Source organism: Zasmidium cellare, assembly GCF_010093935.1.
Source record: "Zasmidium cellare ATCC 36951 unplaced genomic scaffold M409scaffold_5, whole genome shotgun sequence".
In the NCBI taxonomy this organism is placed as follows: domain Eukaryota; kingdom Fungi; phylum Ascomycota; class Dothideomycetes; order Mycosphaerellales; family Mycosphaerellaceae; genus Zasmidium; species Zasmidium cellare.
In genome coordinates this window covers 645,341-661,364 of record NW_022986949.1, presented here as the reverse complement: position 1 = coordinate 661,364, position 16,024 = coordinate 645,341, and the positions used below count along the sequence as shown (strand labels likewise).

At 52.4% G+C, this 16,024-nt stretch overlaps 5 protein-coding genes across 5 annotated transcripts; 3 read left to right on the top strand and 2 right to left on the bottom strand.

Annotated features, from left to right (window-relative positions):
* Positions 1 to 117: 117 nt before the first annotated feature.
* M409DRAFT_18535 (uncharacterized protein) lies at positions 118 to 707 on the bottom strand (the record flags this gene model as incomplete). The annotated part of the gene is made up of 2 exons (XM_033804542.1): positions 118 to 437; positions 518 to 707. 2 exons carry the CDS (start codon positions 705 to 707, stop codon positions 118 to 120), a joined length of 510 nt encoding a protein of 169 aa, XP_033672307.1.
* A 6,041-nt stretch (positions 708 to 6,748) lies between these two features.
* On the bottom strand, positions 6,749 to 11,550 carry M409DRAFT_18533 (uncharacterized protein; the record flags this gene model as incomplete). Its single annotated transcript, XM_033804541.1, has 3 exons — positions 6,749 to 8,932; positions 8,990 to 10,969; positions 11,017 to 11,550. The coding sequence occupies 3 exons, from the start codon at positions 11,548 to 11,550 to the stop codon at positions 6,749 to 6,751; spliced, it is 4,698 nt and encodes a 1,565-aa protein (XP_033672306.1).
* A 633-nt stretch (positions 11,551 to 12,183) lies between these two features.
* On the top strand, positions 12,184 to 13,020 carry M409DRAFT_63698 (uncharacterized protein; the record flags this gene model as incomplete). Its single annotated transcript, XM_033815718.1, has 3 exons — positions 12,184 to 12,250; positions 12,323 to 12,800; positions 12,858 to 13,020. 3 exons carry the CDS (start codon positions 12,184 to 12,186, stop codon positions 13,018 to 13,020), a joined length of 708 nt encoding a protein of 235 aa, XP_033672305.1.
* Positions 13,021 to 13,350: 330 nt separating this feature from the next.
* M409DRAFT_18531 (uncharacterized protein) lies at positions 13,351 to 14,067 on the top strand (the record flags this gene model as incomplete). Its single annotated transcript, XM_033804540.1, has 2 exons — positions 13,351 to 13,422; positions 13,477 to 14,067. 2 exons carry the CDS (start codon positions 13,351 to 13,353, stop codon positions 14,065 to 14,067), a joined length of 663 nt encoding a protein of 220 aa, XP_033672304.1.
* A 597-nt stretch (positions 14,068 to 14,664) lies between these two features.
* Positions 14,665 to 15,621, top strand: M409DRAFT_63697 (uncharacterized protein; the record flags this gene model as incomplete). The annotated part of the gene is made up of 1 exon (XM_033815717.1): positions 14,665 to 15,621. The coding sequence occupies one exon, from the start codon at positions 14,665 to 14,667 to the stop codon at positions 15,619 to 15,621; it is 957 nt and encodes a 318-aa protein (XP_033672303.1).
* Positions 15,622 to 16,024: the final 403 nt, after the last annotated feature.

The following is a 16,024-nucleotide window of genomic DNA, read 5'->3' as shown; positions in this document are numbered from 1 at the left end:
ATGGTTCTTCAAGGCCATATTCACCTACATAAAACGACGAAAAGTGTATCTTGGCAAAAAGAAAGTCATAACCATCATAATCTCACACACAAGGTATCTCCCTCCTATACTCTCAATCTACCTCTTCCAATCATTCCTCCACAACCGTCCCTTCCACCCCTCCGCATCCATAGCACCCTTCGGCTTCTGCACATCCCCACCACCACCAACAGACCCTCCTTGTCCCTTCTCCACATCCTTCACCTCCACCATCAAGCCCCTCTTGTGACCCCTCGACGCCGGCGTCGAATCCAACTGAAACCCCGCGCGTTTACTCCTCCTATCGATCGAATTCCTTGGTGGCCCACGACCCGTGAAGCGTCGAGAAGCACGGCGTATGGAGGCGCGGATGTTCCATTGCCGGCGTTTGGCGATTATGAAGAGGGTTGTTGTTGCGACTGGACATTCACACATACACGTTAGAAACTCGCGAACATCGTTCGTTTGTGGCAATTGGAGAGGGTGGATTTGGACGTACCGCCAACGATCACGACCAATGCGACCACGACGATGATGGCCGCGAGACCGCCTTTGGAGAGGTTGAAGCTGTTGGAGGAGCCTCCTGATGCGCCGGCGTCGGTGTCGGCGCCGTTGGAGGAGCCTGCTATGCCGGAGTTGGGGTCTGAGGAGGTTGTTTGGGTGGAGGTGGAGGGGGATGTGGATGTCATGGTTGGGTTGTTGTGTCCCAGGAGGACGGGTTGCTTTTGTTGGGATCTTTCGCGTGGTACAGGATGGAATGAAGCTTGTTCGTTGTGCGTTCTAGACGGGAGTAAAGAGAAACCAACGAGGAAAAGAAGAAGCAACAGAACGTCAACCTCAACTCACCTTCAAAGCAGAAGAGAAGAGCATCTCCCACTTGACAACACCGCCAACCTGGAAGCGCCAGCCGCCAGCCCCAGCATCTATTCACATCTTGGCTCCCTTTTCACACGGTGACGAACTGCTTTCGTCCACTGCAGGTCCCGAAGACGATTGGATGGTCGTGCAGGATGCGTGTGGGAGAGAGTGAGGTCGGCGCTTAAAGGGAGAGGAGGGTCTGTGCTGGAAGCGTGTTCTGGGTTGTGATTGGTTGGAGGCGGAAGCAGGGGTGTTTTGAGGGTTTTCCGATTTTCGAGGACTTCGTCGAGACTTGCTTGTGATGAGGCAGTACTGCATGTCGGTTTGAGGCCTGATCTCGCGAGATACTCCTACTTTTCCATGGCTCAATGGCTTGTGATGCGCTTTGAAGGGCTGCCCAGAACGCGGGCTGCAAGAATGGAACCGGGAAACAGACGACTTCGACACCACCACGAGCTTTTCCGCCCCGTTCACCTCTCGTCAAAGCCAGGACGAGTAGTGCCGTAGTGCTCTTCTAGCACTGGCGGCATCGTCTCTTTTTCAACGGCCACCCGAGCTTGAAGGCCGATACGGACGGATCCTAAGGTCTAGAGGTCTAGATCGAAGAAGCTGGCTGGGATCCGAATTTATTTACCTGACGGATGGCTGTGCTTCATCATTGGGACCTATGTTGAGTGCAGCAGGCGGCTCTGTGCACTCCAGAGCCAGGACTTCGGTGTCGTGATACATTGCCCAGTGGAGAGAGGAGAAGAAGGCGTAACACTGGGAGAGCTCGAAAGTATGCTATGAACCACCTCGATGCCGTTGTGAAGACTTGTCGCTCTACAGAGACGAGTAATCTGGGCTCAGCGGGGTTTGGTTCATTCATTTCGAGAGTTCTTCGCGGTCTTGTTGGTCTTGAGGAATTGCAAGCTGTTGGGCTGAGCATGATTGGATGATGGTCTTGCTGCCAGCCTGATATATCCACGGCAGAGAGTCTGCTGAGTTGAGATCCGCGTACTTCTGAGGTCCAGTCAAGATGCTGCGTCGTCTTGTCGTAAGTAAGAGTCCCAATCTCTTTTTTCACGGGTGCCGGCCGCAAGTGTTTCGCGAGGAAGGTGCATTGATCGGTGGGCTGCGTGACTGCCTCACTTCCAAGTTGTTGCTCGACTTCACCTCGTCAGCTCATCTGAACTTCCATCTCTTCCCTTCCACACTCACTCCACCATCAATCCTCGCTATTTGCTCTACGCCACACATACGACACTGCCATCAGTGGCACCCACGCCGCCAGCAATGGCCACTGCCGACGGCTCTTACGACGACCACCACATGGACCACCAGCCACGAACTGACGGACGACGGATGCCATCCCAAGATGACATTCACTCCGATGTCCTTCCGCACACCGACAACGCCAATGCCTACCGCAACCCCGTGTCTCACAATGCTGGGTTCGAGATCAATGGCATGAGAGATCCCATGTCCGACATGAACATTGTCGAGGTTGACCAGGACCTTGACGAATACGCAAGAGCTCGCATTCAAGACCGTGGCCCAGGCCCGGTTCATGAGTCTGAAGGCCCAAACGAAACCGTGATGGCTGACAACTACGATCACAGCTATGCGGAAGGTACATGTGAAGTGCTTCATCATGAATCGAAAGCCCGAACTGACACGGTGACAGATGCAACCTATGCACGGGCGCCTACTGATTTCGACCTCGAGCGAGCTCCAGCACGACATATCTCCGTGGAGCAGGATACACACGTACCAACACCGCCCAAGAAGAACAAGAAGTCAAAGAAGCTCAAGAAGCAGCCTCAAGAACCGCGGAAGCAGCCACAAGATGGACTTTCATTCGCAGCATTTGGAGGACAAGCCCATGGTCATGCAGCACTAGAGCGTTTGGACGAGCATGAGCAGCGCTACCACTCAGGGCACGAACAGTACTTTGATGCCCACCAACACCAGGAGCAGCCTGAGTACACGGAGCAGCTTCCAGCACCCGGTAAAGATCAGCCAATATGCATTAGCTCGCCAGAGGTGCAACCTACCGACATGTCTGAAGCCGCGACGTGGCCTCCCACCCACATGATACCATCAACGGAACAATCTGCTCCCATGGCTGAGAGTCATCAACCTGATATTATCCATGTTCAACCGCGGCCGTTCGTTTCGACATATCGCCCCAGACCGCTCCTCAACACTTCCACAAACGAGTTGACGGATAGACGAAGTCGAGACACGATGTCCAATCAAGCTAATACCGCTCCCGTACACCCCCAGACGCCTCCTCAGACTCAGCCATACGACATTCCTGATCAATCATCCCACGAGCGGCCGGTCTCTGACGCTATTGATGTCTTTGCTCAACAACTCCGTCGCACGTACGAACATCAGTCAGCTCAGCAGATCCAACAGCTCACGGCCGAGAAGCAGTCGCTTGCAGATCAACTGAAGCACGCCGTGAACGCCCAGAATGCCCTCGCAAGCCATGTGTCATCTCTGCGCGATGAGAAAGAGAGATTCGCCATTTCACTAGAACAGGAGAAGGCAAAGTTTGAGAACGTCAAAGGCAAAGTGATCCAGTGCAGAACGTTTGTCCATGGCGTTGAGGGTGATTTGAGCAAGCTCAGGCTCGATGCCGACAGTCATCGCAAGCGAATCGAAGCTTTGTTGGCTGCAGATAACAGGAGTGTCCCGGACATGTCAAAGTTCATTGAAGACTCCGAGCGTCTGAAGAACGACGTCGCCCGACAATGCCAAGCGGCCAAACATGAGCTGTCATCGGCAGAAGTCAACGTCGCTCATCTGAATGATAAGCTCAAGGAGAAGACCGGTGCTTACGAGGAGGAGAAAAAGCTTCGACTGCAGTTCCAGACTCAGCTCACCGCTAATGAAGATACGAAGAATGCCATTCTTCGCCACATGAAGATGTACCAAGACGCTGCGATGGACAAGTTGTACGAGGTCCACGCGACAATCGAAGACAGCAACAATCGCCAGGAGATTGCTGAGATGCTTAAGAAGACGACAGCAGCAATCCAGGGCCTGAACACGCAACAAGTCGCGACCATTGACGATGTGGTCTCAGTAAAGGGCCTGGTGGAGTCATTAGCAGAGAGGTGAGTATCATCATTGAACCCGGATTGCCACTGCATTATGCAGAATTCAGAGCTGACCATGCTGTAGCGTCGACCAATCCGCGAGTGATCGCCAATCAGACCAGGCAGACAAGATATCTGCTCTGGAAACGAAGATCACTGAGCTGGAGGCCGAAGTGCACTCCAAGAATACCGAAATTGCATCGCTGCAAGGCAAGCTAGACTCTGCTCCAACGCCTTCTTCCGTCTCAGACGAACGGGTAGAGACCATTCGGAGGGATGCACTGGCGTTCCAGGCACAGCGCCAGGCTGAGATGGAGAACGAATTGAAGAAGATGCGCGGTCGACCGGGCAAAGACGAGTTCACGAAGCTGAAGCAGCAAGCTGCTGACTCGCAGCGCCTTGCTGACAGCCGTGAACAAGACATCCGCAATCTCAACGAGCAACTCAAGAACCGTGAGGCCGAGAAACACGAGCTGGAGAAGAGAGTCGGTGCCTTAGCGAGTCAAGATCAACTTGCATTGATTGAGAAGCGACGAGCAGAGGCACAGCAACTTGCGAACCATCGCCTGGAGGAGAATGAGAAGTTGACCGCACAACTTCAGAACGAGAAGCGTGAGCGGTCAACTGCGCAGAAACTGGCCGACAATCGGCAGCAGGACATCACCAAGTTGAATGATCAGATTACGAACAATCAGCGCAAGTTCGAGCAACAACTCGCCGCCCGTTCGAGCCCAGAAGAGGAAGCATTTTTGAAGCAACAACTCTCAGAAGCTCAGCAACTTGCGAAAGAAAAGCAGACGTCTATCAACACCCTTCACAGGCAGGTAGAGGAGAAGCAGGAGAAGTGTCAGCAGCTGGAGAGTAATTACGAAGAGTACAAGACCAGTTGCGACACGACCATTGCTAAGGACGGAGAGCGCTGGAAGAAGCACGTCGAAGCTCTTCAAAATGAGGTGGCGGAAAAGAACAAAGAGTTGCAGGCCAAGAAAACCGAGGAAGACAAATATCGGTCAGACATGAGCCAGCGCTGGGAGCTCGAAGAGAAAACGCGCATATCACTGCAACAACAACTCAGGGAAGCCAAGCGACGGGAGCTGAACGATCGAGGTGCGACAACTCCTATCGTGCAAGACTCGCAACAAGATGAGACGCGCATCTCGACAGCCAGTTCTCATCATTCCCGTCCTGTCTGGGCTTCCGAAACCCAGGACGCTTACGACCATCTTGAGAAGCTGTCGTTTCAAGACAACCCGAGTGAGCAAGGAAGCAATTACAAGTACCAGAAGCCGCAACAGGCGCCCAACAGCTCATCCAAGCGCGTCGCAACGTCGTCGACCAAGAGCAGTTTGCCTGCGTTCGTCGCGAGCCAGATGAACCGCGGATCCACGACGTACAGTCTTCACAGTAACGGCCATTCGCAGAATACTTCCCAGAATACTTCCCAGAATACTTCGCAACACACATCGCAACACACATCGCACGGCAAAGAGCCCGTAAAGCGCAAGGCTAGCACAGGAGGGCAAATCATCAACGGCTACGAGAGCGAGCGCCGGAAGCGACTCAAGCCAAACGCACGTAGCCATGCCGACACGCAGTCTCGTCCGAATGCTACTCCCAACGTTCCGGGCTCTTCACAAGGATCGCGTACTCGAGTCACGAGGTCCAGCACGTCGCAGATGGCCGCCCGCTTTGCTCAGGATCTGCCGAGAGGCAATGGTGGACTGGGTGGAGGGCGCTAGAGGTGGATGTCTGGCATGATGGTGCGCAGATGTGTTGGTGCAAATGTGTTGGTGTTTTGATTTGACTTCGCTCGAGACGATCTGTTGGAGCTGGCTGTATGTATGTAGCTTCGCTGCTCTTTTCCATGCATCATCGATGGCTCCTCTTCTTGGACGCTGCTCTTGGCCTGCATTTCATCCCAGCCTGTCTGTGTCCATCTTCATCCTCAATCCACCCCATGCATCAACCGCCAGCCATCGCTACGGTGCCTGGCCTGAATCTGCCTCACTCTCGTCCCATGAATATCCCCAGTCACAATGCTTCATCTCATCCTCAGTTCCTGTTCTCCTCACTTCCCACCCCTCTTCGCCTCAAGAAACAGAACCTTCTTCTTCACTGCCCACCAAAGACACCATTCATCAGCCTCCATTCTCATTCTCATTCTCATTCAACGCAACCAGCTTCGACATCCATGTCTTGTCTGTATGTGGGATGTGGGAAGTGATGTAGCTTACCAACAGGATCATACTTGAGCATACTCAGCGGCCGGTGCGCTCGCGGGCGTGAAAAAGTTTTGTAGTAGCCCGTCATGGCCATGGAGATTAGGCGGACGGCTATGGTGCGGGATTTGGCTGTTCCGTTGCGTTAGATGCTGTTGGTGTTTGACACGGGGGGTTTTGGGATGGAGGATCCGGGAGGGACTGGGAGCATTGGAGGGTGGGGGAAGGGGCACACCTTTCTTGGCCATGGTTGATGGGTCGTTGGCATGCGATGGTGTTGGTGGTGGGTTTGGGAGGTGAAGTTGAGATGAGACGGTCACGTGCGGGTGTTTTGGCCGCGGAGGTGGTGGTGCATAAAGTTTCTTGTGAAAGTTTGTGCTGGGACGCATAATTTCCCAACTTCACATCGTCTTTTTGGATTTATCACTATTTTTCCGCGGTGCTCATCGTCTTTCACCTCGTGAACTGGCAAACAATTACTTTGATCTAACTTCAATCAATACATGCTCCTAAGATATTATGTGTTCAAGTCAAGTAGTACCTATCTCACATACCTAGTCCACTTCAAGAGTCGATACCATCGAAGTCGTCCTTGAAGGTGATAACATACACCTGTCCTGAGCCGCACCCAATGACTACTGTACGACTCCGCACAGCTGAGGCCATAGGCCTGTACGGCGGCGGTAGCCAAAGTAGGTCATCGCCATCCCACGTGATCCACTCATCATCATCGCTGATACCGGGTCCCTGGAGCTGAACCGCCATCTCTTCCGTTGACGTGCTATCAGGAGAAGAATCTGGCGGGAGAGTAAAAACGCCTCGGCTTGAGCTTATCAGTGGCCCGTTGTTGATGAACATTAAGTTCGACGCTTGATTACTATTCCAGTCGAAGCTGTGCATTAGGGTCTTGCGTTTCAAGTCCCATACTTGCAACCGATCATTCATAGTGTTTGACAACAGTCTCTCACCATTTTGACAGAAGGCAAGAGATTTGAGAGCCCGATTAACCGTGGATTCGCTCATGTCTCTCAATGAGATTTCGTCTTTCTCTCGGCCGTCAGAAAGGTACCAAATCTTGACGAAAGAATCTGAGTGGTCACCGGTGGCAATTAGCTCTCCATCTGCTGAAAAGGCGACCGCCATTGGCGAAACCAGATATCTTCGGGGTTTTACTCTTTCCGTATTCCACTTGAAGCTTTTGTCTGCAAGATTCCACACCTTGACACTACGTTCAGCCCCAGAAGCGATCATTGTGCCACACGGCGAGAAATGGACCGACCCCAGCATCTCCGCATCGCGGATTATATTGCATGAACAGCCGTTCTTATCCCACACTTTCAGGTCAGACCCTTTCTGAACGATTTTGCTTTTCCCGTTAGAGTTTTCAATGGCGCTGGCTCTTATGTAGTGCACCGTTGCAAACAAGTCACCCCCAGGCGAGATGGCGATTTCTGCATTTGACGTTTCTCCTGCTAAAGTACGTACGCAGGTGCCGTCGACATCCCAGACTTTGACCGAGTCTGTGCTGCTTGATGCAAACCACATAGTGTTGGGAGACATCGAGATTCGGTCGACCGTAAAGCCATGGCTACTACCCCTCGAAGACTGACTCTTTGGTATGGTCCAGAGCTTCACCGTGCAGTCAACAGATGCCGAGGCGAGCAGCGTCCCATCTTTAGAGCAAGACAGCGAATATAAAAAACCACCATGTCCACCGAGTCTTGCAAGGGGGTCTCCGCTACGTATGTCTAACAAATGAATAGAGCCGGAGCCGGAGCTGGCCGCAACGAGCTGAGAGTCCGGCAAAAAGGCGACGGAAGTAAAAGCAGCAAGACTGATATCGTCGAGTCCCTCGTCTTCGTACGGATTGAACTTTCGTAGCAGTGAGGCACTTCGGGTCTCGATATTCCAGATGCTCAAATCGGCGTTTCTCTCGACCACCACTGCTAACAGTTTCCCATCGGCGCTGAGGCTCGGAGAAGCGATAGGTACATGCCCAATCACCACGGATTTGCAAATCCCAGTCTCGACATCCCAAACCTGAACAGTGGCCCCAGCCGTTGCGAGAGACTTTCCATCAGAAGAGTACGCAAGTCCGTTGAACCCATAAGGAGGATGGCCGTCCGGTGCTACCTCCAAAACGGGAGCTCCGAGCGAATTGTCTTCAACGTCGTATATTGAAACCCTCCACGAACCCACAAGATCTTCAATGCCAATGGCAATTTCCGGCTTGGAGGGGGAGAATCTGACGGCACACAGACTTTCCCCGGCAGCTACGACTTCGATTTTCGAAAGCTCTTTGCGCTCCAGAACATTCCATACATCGACGTTTTCGTTGTTCACTAACGCGAGTAGACCACCGTTTGGGGAGAACACAATCCCTTGAGATTTTGAGAAGCTCGGCTCAAACCATTGAGAACGGGCCCCAGTATGTAAATCCACGAACTCAACCGAATCCGTAGTCTTGGTTACGAATTTTCCATTTTCCAAGGAGAATCCCTGAAAGTCACCGTTGAAAGTATAAGTCTGCTGGCAGGCATGCCAATCGTCTTCCATGGCCGGTGTATTGGCGATGAAATCCGGCCTTTGGGCTTGAAACAGCTCCCTGATCATACTACCGGCTGGTGTGAAGAGAGATGCAGCGCAGTACACCTGGAGAGGATACTCCTCTATCCCATCTTTGGTAAGTCGGCAGAATCGATCCGCATCATCCACCAGGCGTGAAAGTTGTGGATTCGTTTGCTTGTGCTGTACGTGTTAGCTCACGATCTGGTCACAAGATCACCACTAGCCAAGTGTACGTACGTGAAGTAGCTTCTGAAGTTTTCTGATCGACAGCAAAGCCGATGGCATTTTTTGCATCAAGCAAATTGCTACCAGCCATTCCAGCAAATGGACCTTCAAGAAGGCCAAGATTTCGTCATAGAGGTCAGGTCCATGTGTAGTGTCCGGCATATCACAAAAGTGATTTATCCAGTAACGGCATGAATATCGCACGGCGACCAGATATTCCAAGTCTGAGAGTTCTTTCCGAGGGGTAGCAGGACTTTTCGATCTCATATCTTCTGCCAGGTCGCTTCCCATAGCTTTGAGCGAACTTTTCAGAATCTCAGCGTGGCCGTCCGTGTACGCTCCTGGAAACAGTCCACGAATGTCATCATCTGGTCTTTCTTTCAAGTAGTCGAGTGTCGACTGATGAAGGAGATTGACGACGCCGTCCCGGACAGTCAACAAGCCAGAATTCTCCAAAAAGTCCGCGTCTTCTCCAGGTGGTGCTTCGTTCGCAAACATCATCATTTCGACGACGCTCAGAGGACGGTATGCAAGCACAGCGGCCGAGATCGCTCTTTGATACGATTCCTTGTGTGGCGACGCGTTGATACGCTGGATCATCCGAGCGTACACTTTCTTGAGCTCTGACGGAATGTTGTCCAGTGTTGCAAGCATCTTGCGAGGCTCACAGTCCTTCAATTCCCGAAATACCAGCGATACCCAGAGAAAAGTACCGTCCGTCCTGTCTCGCAGTACCTTTCCAACGTCGTTGAGGGCTTTCTCCTTCTCTTCCAACATCTTTTGCTTGCTTTTCGGTACTCTGCCCTCTACTTTTCGCACATGCTTCTCTTTCAGCTCGCTGACCTTTCGTTCGATGAACAAGTCGACAGCTTCAGCAGCTGACTCTCTGTTCACCTCAATGGACTCATACTCCTGCAATGCTTTTACGTCAGGCTTGTGTTGTTCGGTGTTGCCTAAAGCATTCGCGATTTGCTCAATGTTTCGACCAGACACCAGCCATTTGACCTTGTCGCTGACCTGTATTGTTTCTGAGATCAAATCCAGGAGATCGACCAGTCCTGCCACTGAATCGTGAGAATCACAGTGCTTGCACTCGTCGAGAGCGTCGACGACGAAGACAGCCCGCTCCAACATCTGATCTCGGATCATGTCCAGGAAGATCCTGCTCAAAGTGGGGAAAGCATCATTGGCAGTCAAGAACCGATCTCCGGAAGCATTGATTTCTTTGAATACGTGCTGAAAAAGCGATTTGTTTTGGCGAATCAGCATCGCCATTAGACCCTTCAGAATGGCTGTGGCGGTGTTCAGCTCATCGTTCGACCCTTGGCAGAAGAAGTAACATAGACACGGCAGGTTGAAATGCCCGTGAAGTTCGCGGATCAGACCGATGACAATCATGGTCTTGCCAGTACCAGCGGCGCCTTTGATCCAAAGCATCCGAGATCCTCGTGTTGTATCCCAGACCAGGAACTGCTTGTACTGAGGCTTCCCGGAGATCCATGAATAAGAGTTGGGAATCAGCTTATCCTTTCGCTTCTCCAACGCAGTCATCTCGTCGAACATGTTTCTGACCGAGAGCTTGGACATGATCCCACTTTCTGCCTCTGTCAAGTGGAAGTCCACGAGGAGTTGAAGCTGAGTGTTCATCTGCTGGTCACACTTCTGACTCGCGAAGTCCGTCGCAGTCTTTTCCGCCTTGAGAATGGCGTCCAGCTTGTCTTTCCAGCTGCCGAACATCCTCGACGTGAAACGGGATACCGCGTGCTTGTGATGCTCATACACGGTCGTGATGATGTAGTCCAATATTGCTTTGTAGAGGTCACGGATCCGACTTGCTAGTTGCAATCGCAAGTCGTGGTAGCGGATGTCTTGGTTTCTGGGTGTGTCGTCGAGTAGTAGGAGGGACATATTAGAATACCATCTCATCTTATTCACGACTTCAACAATGCCGTCGCGATTCTCTTGGTTCTCGTGAGGAGATTTCACAAGAAACTACGCTACGTCAGCGGTGAGAGAATGGCGTCTTGAATTCGACGAACCTCCAGCGCAATGCAGATAGGCGTCCAAGCAGCAGCAGCTATAGGGACTGATGAGAGTGCGGTCCCCACAATGTCCTTCACAGTAAGCACCGTGTCTATGACAAGTCCAAGTCCTCTATCAAATTTGTCCATCCGGGCTGTTCTTTCAAGGCTCCGGCCTAGCAGCATTTTCATTTGCTCTAGTTCTGGCTGACCTTGCAGTTCCGTGGCGTTCTCGACTAGACCATTGGCGGGATCGCGAAGAAAGTCCTCGTATTGCAAGACCATACTTTGAGTTTCTGCATCGTCTTTGAGAGCCTCATATGCTTCACGCCAGAGTAACAATTTGTCGGTCGAGTAGTCGCTTCTTGGCTTCGACGTTTCCTGCGGTAGCTTGGGAGGTACACGCCCAAGGGCGTCGTTCGTAGTGGTGTCTTTGAGCGGCTGCCTGGGCGCTGTGTCCTGCCGAATGCTTCCCGTCTGGCGAGCAGGGGACTCATGGCGGTATCTGTGTCGTGAGAACAATGACTTCTTTCCCTTTTTATCTTCTGCCATGCTTGATAGCTGACTTGCTGTGTCACTTCAGCATGTCTTATGATCAATTGTGGTTGAAAAGAAGAGGACATGAGGCTGAGCTGAATCATAGATCGAGCAATTCCAGGTCGCCCCAGAGGCACAGCGGCAAACACACTGCATGTGGCTTGTGCAACTTCAGCGCCCAATGGCTGATCACTGCATGATGTTCACCACATCATGCGGCTTTCATGCAGTGGGGGCGGCAGGAGAAAGGTACCAGCAGCCAATGGCGACCTGTAGCCATTCGTTCACTGTATCTGGCCGCTCCTGGATGCATGGTGCGTAGAGTGTCGTCTAACAGAAACAACGGACTGCTAACAATTCTTGATATCTTTCGAAGGACTTGTTGTTTGGTTCACGAAGTCGCGACAAACACTAACGGCTTCGTCACGTGCACGCTTTGCCGAAATTGGCACTTCTGAATGAAATGCCGACGGGCCGGTCGTAGCTCTGCCGAGGCTTCACATGCCGAAGTAGGACGATGTGACGAGCTCTCTGCATCGGATGCGCTCCCGTCTTATCTTTCTTCTCTCTTAATACTAATACCTAAAACCTCCCTGCGTTGAAGAAACATCATAGCCCAAACAGATCGAGAGACATACCACCGCCGATATGGTCGCCGACGCCGTCATCTACCACCCCGCGGTGAGCCACTTCAACCGCTTTGTTGCGACGACTGGTAAGCGCGAAACATCCCGAACAGCATAACAACGAGGAGAGGACGACATACTAATACCTTATACCATCATAGTCGGCCGCGACAAGGTCCTCCGTACCCTCCAATACTTCTCCCGCTTCCTCGCCTGGTACCTCTACCGCACGAACCACCCAGCAACCACAATCGCGCACTTTGACGCGATCAAGAAGAACTTCGGCTCCGTCCGCAAAGCCTTGCGTCTCGGGAAGTTCGTCGAACACTTCAAAGCCGCCGCCGTAGCTGCGGACTCTAAAGCGCTCGACCCGGTCCTCAAGTCCCTCGCCGTGGGCCGCCAGCTCGGTTACGCCACGTACTTGAGCTTGGATGCGCTCTGTTACTTGGATCAGACTGGGATTTACAAGTTCAGTGCGGGCGCAAGGCTGCAGCAAGAGGCGTACAGGGCGTGGTTCGCTGGGTTGGCATGTAATGTTGCCGCAGGGCTTTACACACTTTACAACTTGACCCAGTTGGCGAAGAAGCAGCAGAGTGAGGGAGATGCGGAGAAGAAGGTTGAGGAGAAGAAGTTGGAGAAGTACGTATACATAGGATTGAGAGGGGTGAGATTTGGGCTAACATATATGTGCTGCAGGGAACGAGCGGCTACGCAGCTGCAACTCGTCTCTGACCTCGCCGATCTTACGGTCCCGACTTCTGCTCTGGGCTTGATCAACTTCGACGACGGTATTGTGGGCTTGGCTGGTACTGTGAGCAGTTTGATCGGTCTGCAGGCCGCTTGGGCCAAGACTGCGTGAAGAGGGTGAAGAATGCAAGCTCATATGAGCGATCTATATATCAAGCGTCGAAATGAGGGTGTGAGTTCGTGAGACGTGTCAAGACTGGATTGACGGGGGATCTATTGTACGTTTTGTTGAGCTCGCGGCCATGTTGTAGAGCTTCGCAGCTTGACTGTGGAGTTTCTTCTCTCGGCTGAGCGAGTTGGCCTATCGGGCAGCAAATAGGCATGGGTGTGGAAGAGTATCAACATACTATATACTTTCGATGTTCCTGCATACTGTAAGTCGCTCATTCCTTTTCGCCACACAACTTCTGTTCAAGTTTTCGACCTCACCCTTTCTATCATAATGTCTGCACAAACCGATCATGCAGAGTCACAATCCTATCGCGCATCAGGTTTCGCAAACCGTCTCGGATGGGTATGTAATATAACTCCCTTCCATAGGACCACCTGATCCAGCTGATAACCCCAGGGTTCCCGCCCCGCGCTCATCATAATCGACGTCTGCGCCGCCTACTTTACCCCAGGCTCCCCTCTGAACCTCTCCTCGAACCCAGAAGCCGCCAAATCCCCCGATGCAATGCGAGACCTCCTCGCTGCAGCCCGCGAGGGAGGCTGCCCAGTCTATTGGACCCAAGTGCAATACGAAAGGGAAGACATGGCCGACGCTGGGCTATTCTACCTCAAAGCGAAGGTCCTAGACGTGTGGAAGAAGGGCGACACCCGAGGTTACGACGCCCTCCTACCTGGTCTGGAACCTCGCGAGGGCGAGACTGTCATCGTGAAGAAGCACCCTTCTGCTTTCTTCGGCACGGATCTCGCTTCGCAGCTGTACTTCAAACAAGTCGACACTGTGGTAATTTGTGGGGTGAGCACTTCGGGATGTGTGAGAGCTACGACGCTAGATGCGCAGTGTTGGAACTTCAGGCCTATGGTTGTGGGCGATGCGTGTGGAGATCGCACGAAGGAGATCCATAATGGGAATCTTTTCGATATGGATGCCAAGATGGGTGATGTTGTCGGTGTGGAGGAGACGTGTGAGAAGATGAGGAAGGGTTGGTGATGTAAGGGGCAGGGGATGGGTGTTGAAATGTTCAATATAGGAAATTGACTTTGCTCCAGGCGTCCAGGCTGATTCAATTTTGAGTTCGTACGAGATCGGCTGAGCCGCTACCTCCATCTTTGATGTCCGTCGATGACATAGAAATCGCAGGATCTTGGTTTTCCTGGGAGGAAAAAATGCGGGCGTATGGATCGAACTTATTTGTCGTCGTATCCGTGTTCCATCACACTGAAGTGAGGGTGATGAGGAGAAAAAGAGCAGAACTCCAAGCAGATGGCCAAATAGCAAAACGCCCTCCAAAAGGGCAACATCATGACACCCATTGGCGTCCGGTAAGCTTTGACCTATCAACTGATCAGCTTGGTGGCCTGAAAGGGACGGCATCCAATGACATCAAATCGTTGGAAAACAGGTGAATGGACATAGACGGTCCTATACAAACGCCGCCGAAACGCCGTACCGGTCGTTATATGGTCTTGAAAGCTCCGCGTTTGGATGTATAAAGTGTTGCGTAGGACCAGGCTGTTGTCGCCATTGATATACTCAAGCACCACCAAAGCAAGCCTTTCGACGACATCGTCACGTTCGACGATCAAGATGCCACCCAAGTTAATCGCCCTCGAAGAACACTTCGACTCTGGGCTGTTCCACATGACAGACCCTTTACACAGCAGACTCCCAGAACATATCGATTCCCGCCTTCACGACATTTCAGATCTCCGAACCAAAGACATCGATAACGGCGGCCTCGCCCTGCAAGTCCTCTCGCATGTTGGTGGTCCAACGCCCGTAGAAGAATGCCGCAAAGCCAACGACATGCTCGCAGAAGCATGCAAGAAAAGTTCTGGCAAGATGGCCGGCTTCGCCATGCTCCCCATGCAAGATCCCACCATTGCAGCGGAAGAACTCGAACGCTGTGTCAAACAGCTCAACTTCCCAGGTGCTCTCATCAACAATCATCTCGAAGACGGTACTCGCTACGAAGACGAGAAGTTCTGGCCCGTCTTCGCCAAAGCCGTCGAGCTAGATGTCCCCATCTACATTCACCCCGTCTACCCAGGCACAAATCTCCAAGAGCATTACACCGGGCCTGGCCTATCCGACTTCTCCTCTACGATGATGGCGACCGCTGCATGGGGCTGGCATTCTGAGACAGGCCTCCATGTCCTCCGTCTATTCGCAGCAGGCCTCTTCGACCGCTTCCCAAAACTCAAACTCGTCATCGGCCATATGGGTGAGATGCTGCCCTACATGCTCGAACGAACTATCCACTCCACGCGGGTCTGGGGAGAGTTCAAGCGTTCCTTGCGAACGGTCTGGGAGGAGAACATCTGGGTCACGACGAGTGGGATGTTCAGTCTGCCGCCGCTGGAGTGTCTCTTGAAAGTGACTCCGAAGGACAAGGTGATGTATGGCGTGGACTATCCCTTTTCGACGACGGAGACGGGGTTGGAGTTTGTGAAGCAGATTGAGGAGAGTGGGATTTTGAGTAAGGAGGAGTTTGAGGGGTTTTGTTTTGGGAATGCGGAGAGGTTGTTGAAGGTTAAGGTGTAGTCGGGGCGATGAAGAGATGACGTCGAAATGTAGGCGTCAATAGGATATGTGAGCTGGAAATTGCTTGAAAGCGCCAGGTGCATCATTTTGTTGCAGTAGTCCTCCTGCTGTAAGTAGGGTTTAGGAAGTCCAGCCCATGACCTGGCAATTGACAAACTATAGGACCACGTCGGAGGTTTCTGCGTTCTGGAGAGGCGCTGTCTTAGATGAAGACAAGGGCACAGTACTTGTCAACCGGTGAGTAGCTGGACTGTGTCGACACGGGCGCTTGGTCGCAGCTGCGGCGCATACAGACAAATGCAGAACGGAGCATCCCCGGCCAATGGACGTACATGCGCAGGTGGCTCAGCTCCAGTGCGGCAGAGTGACAAACACATATAATGTGCAAGCTCACTCCTTGCGT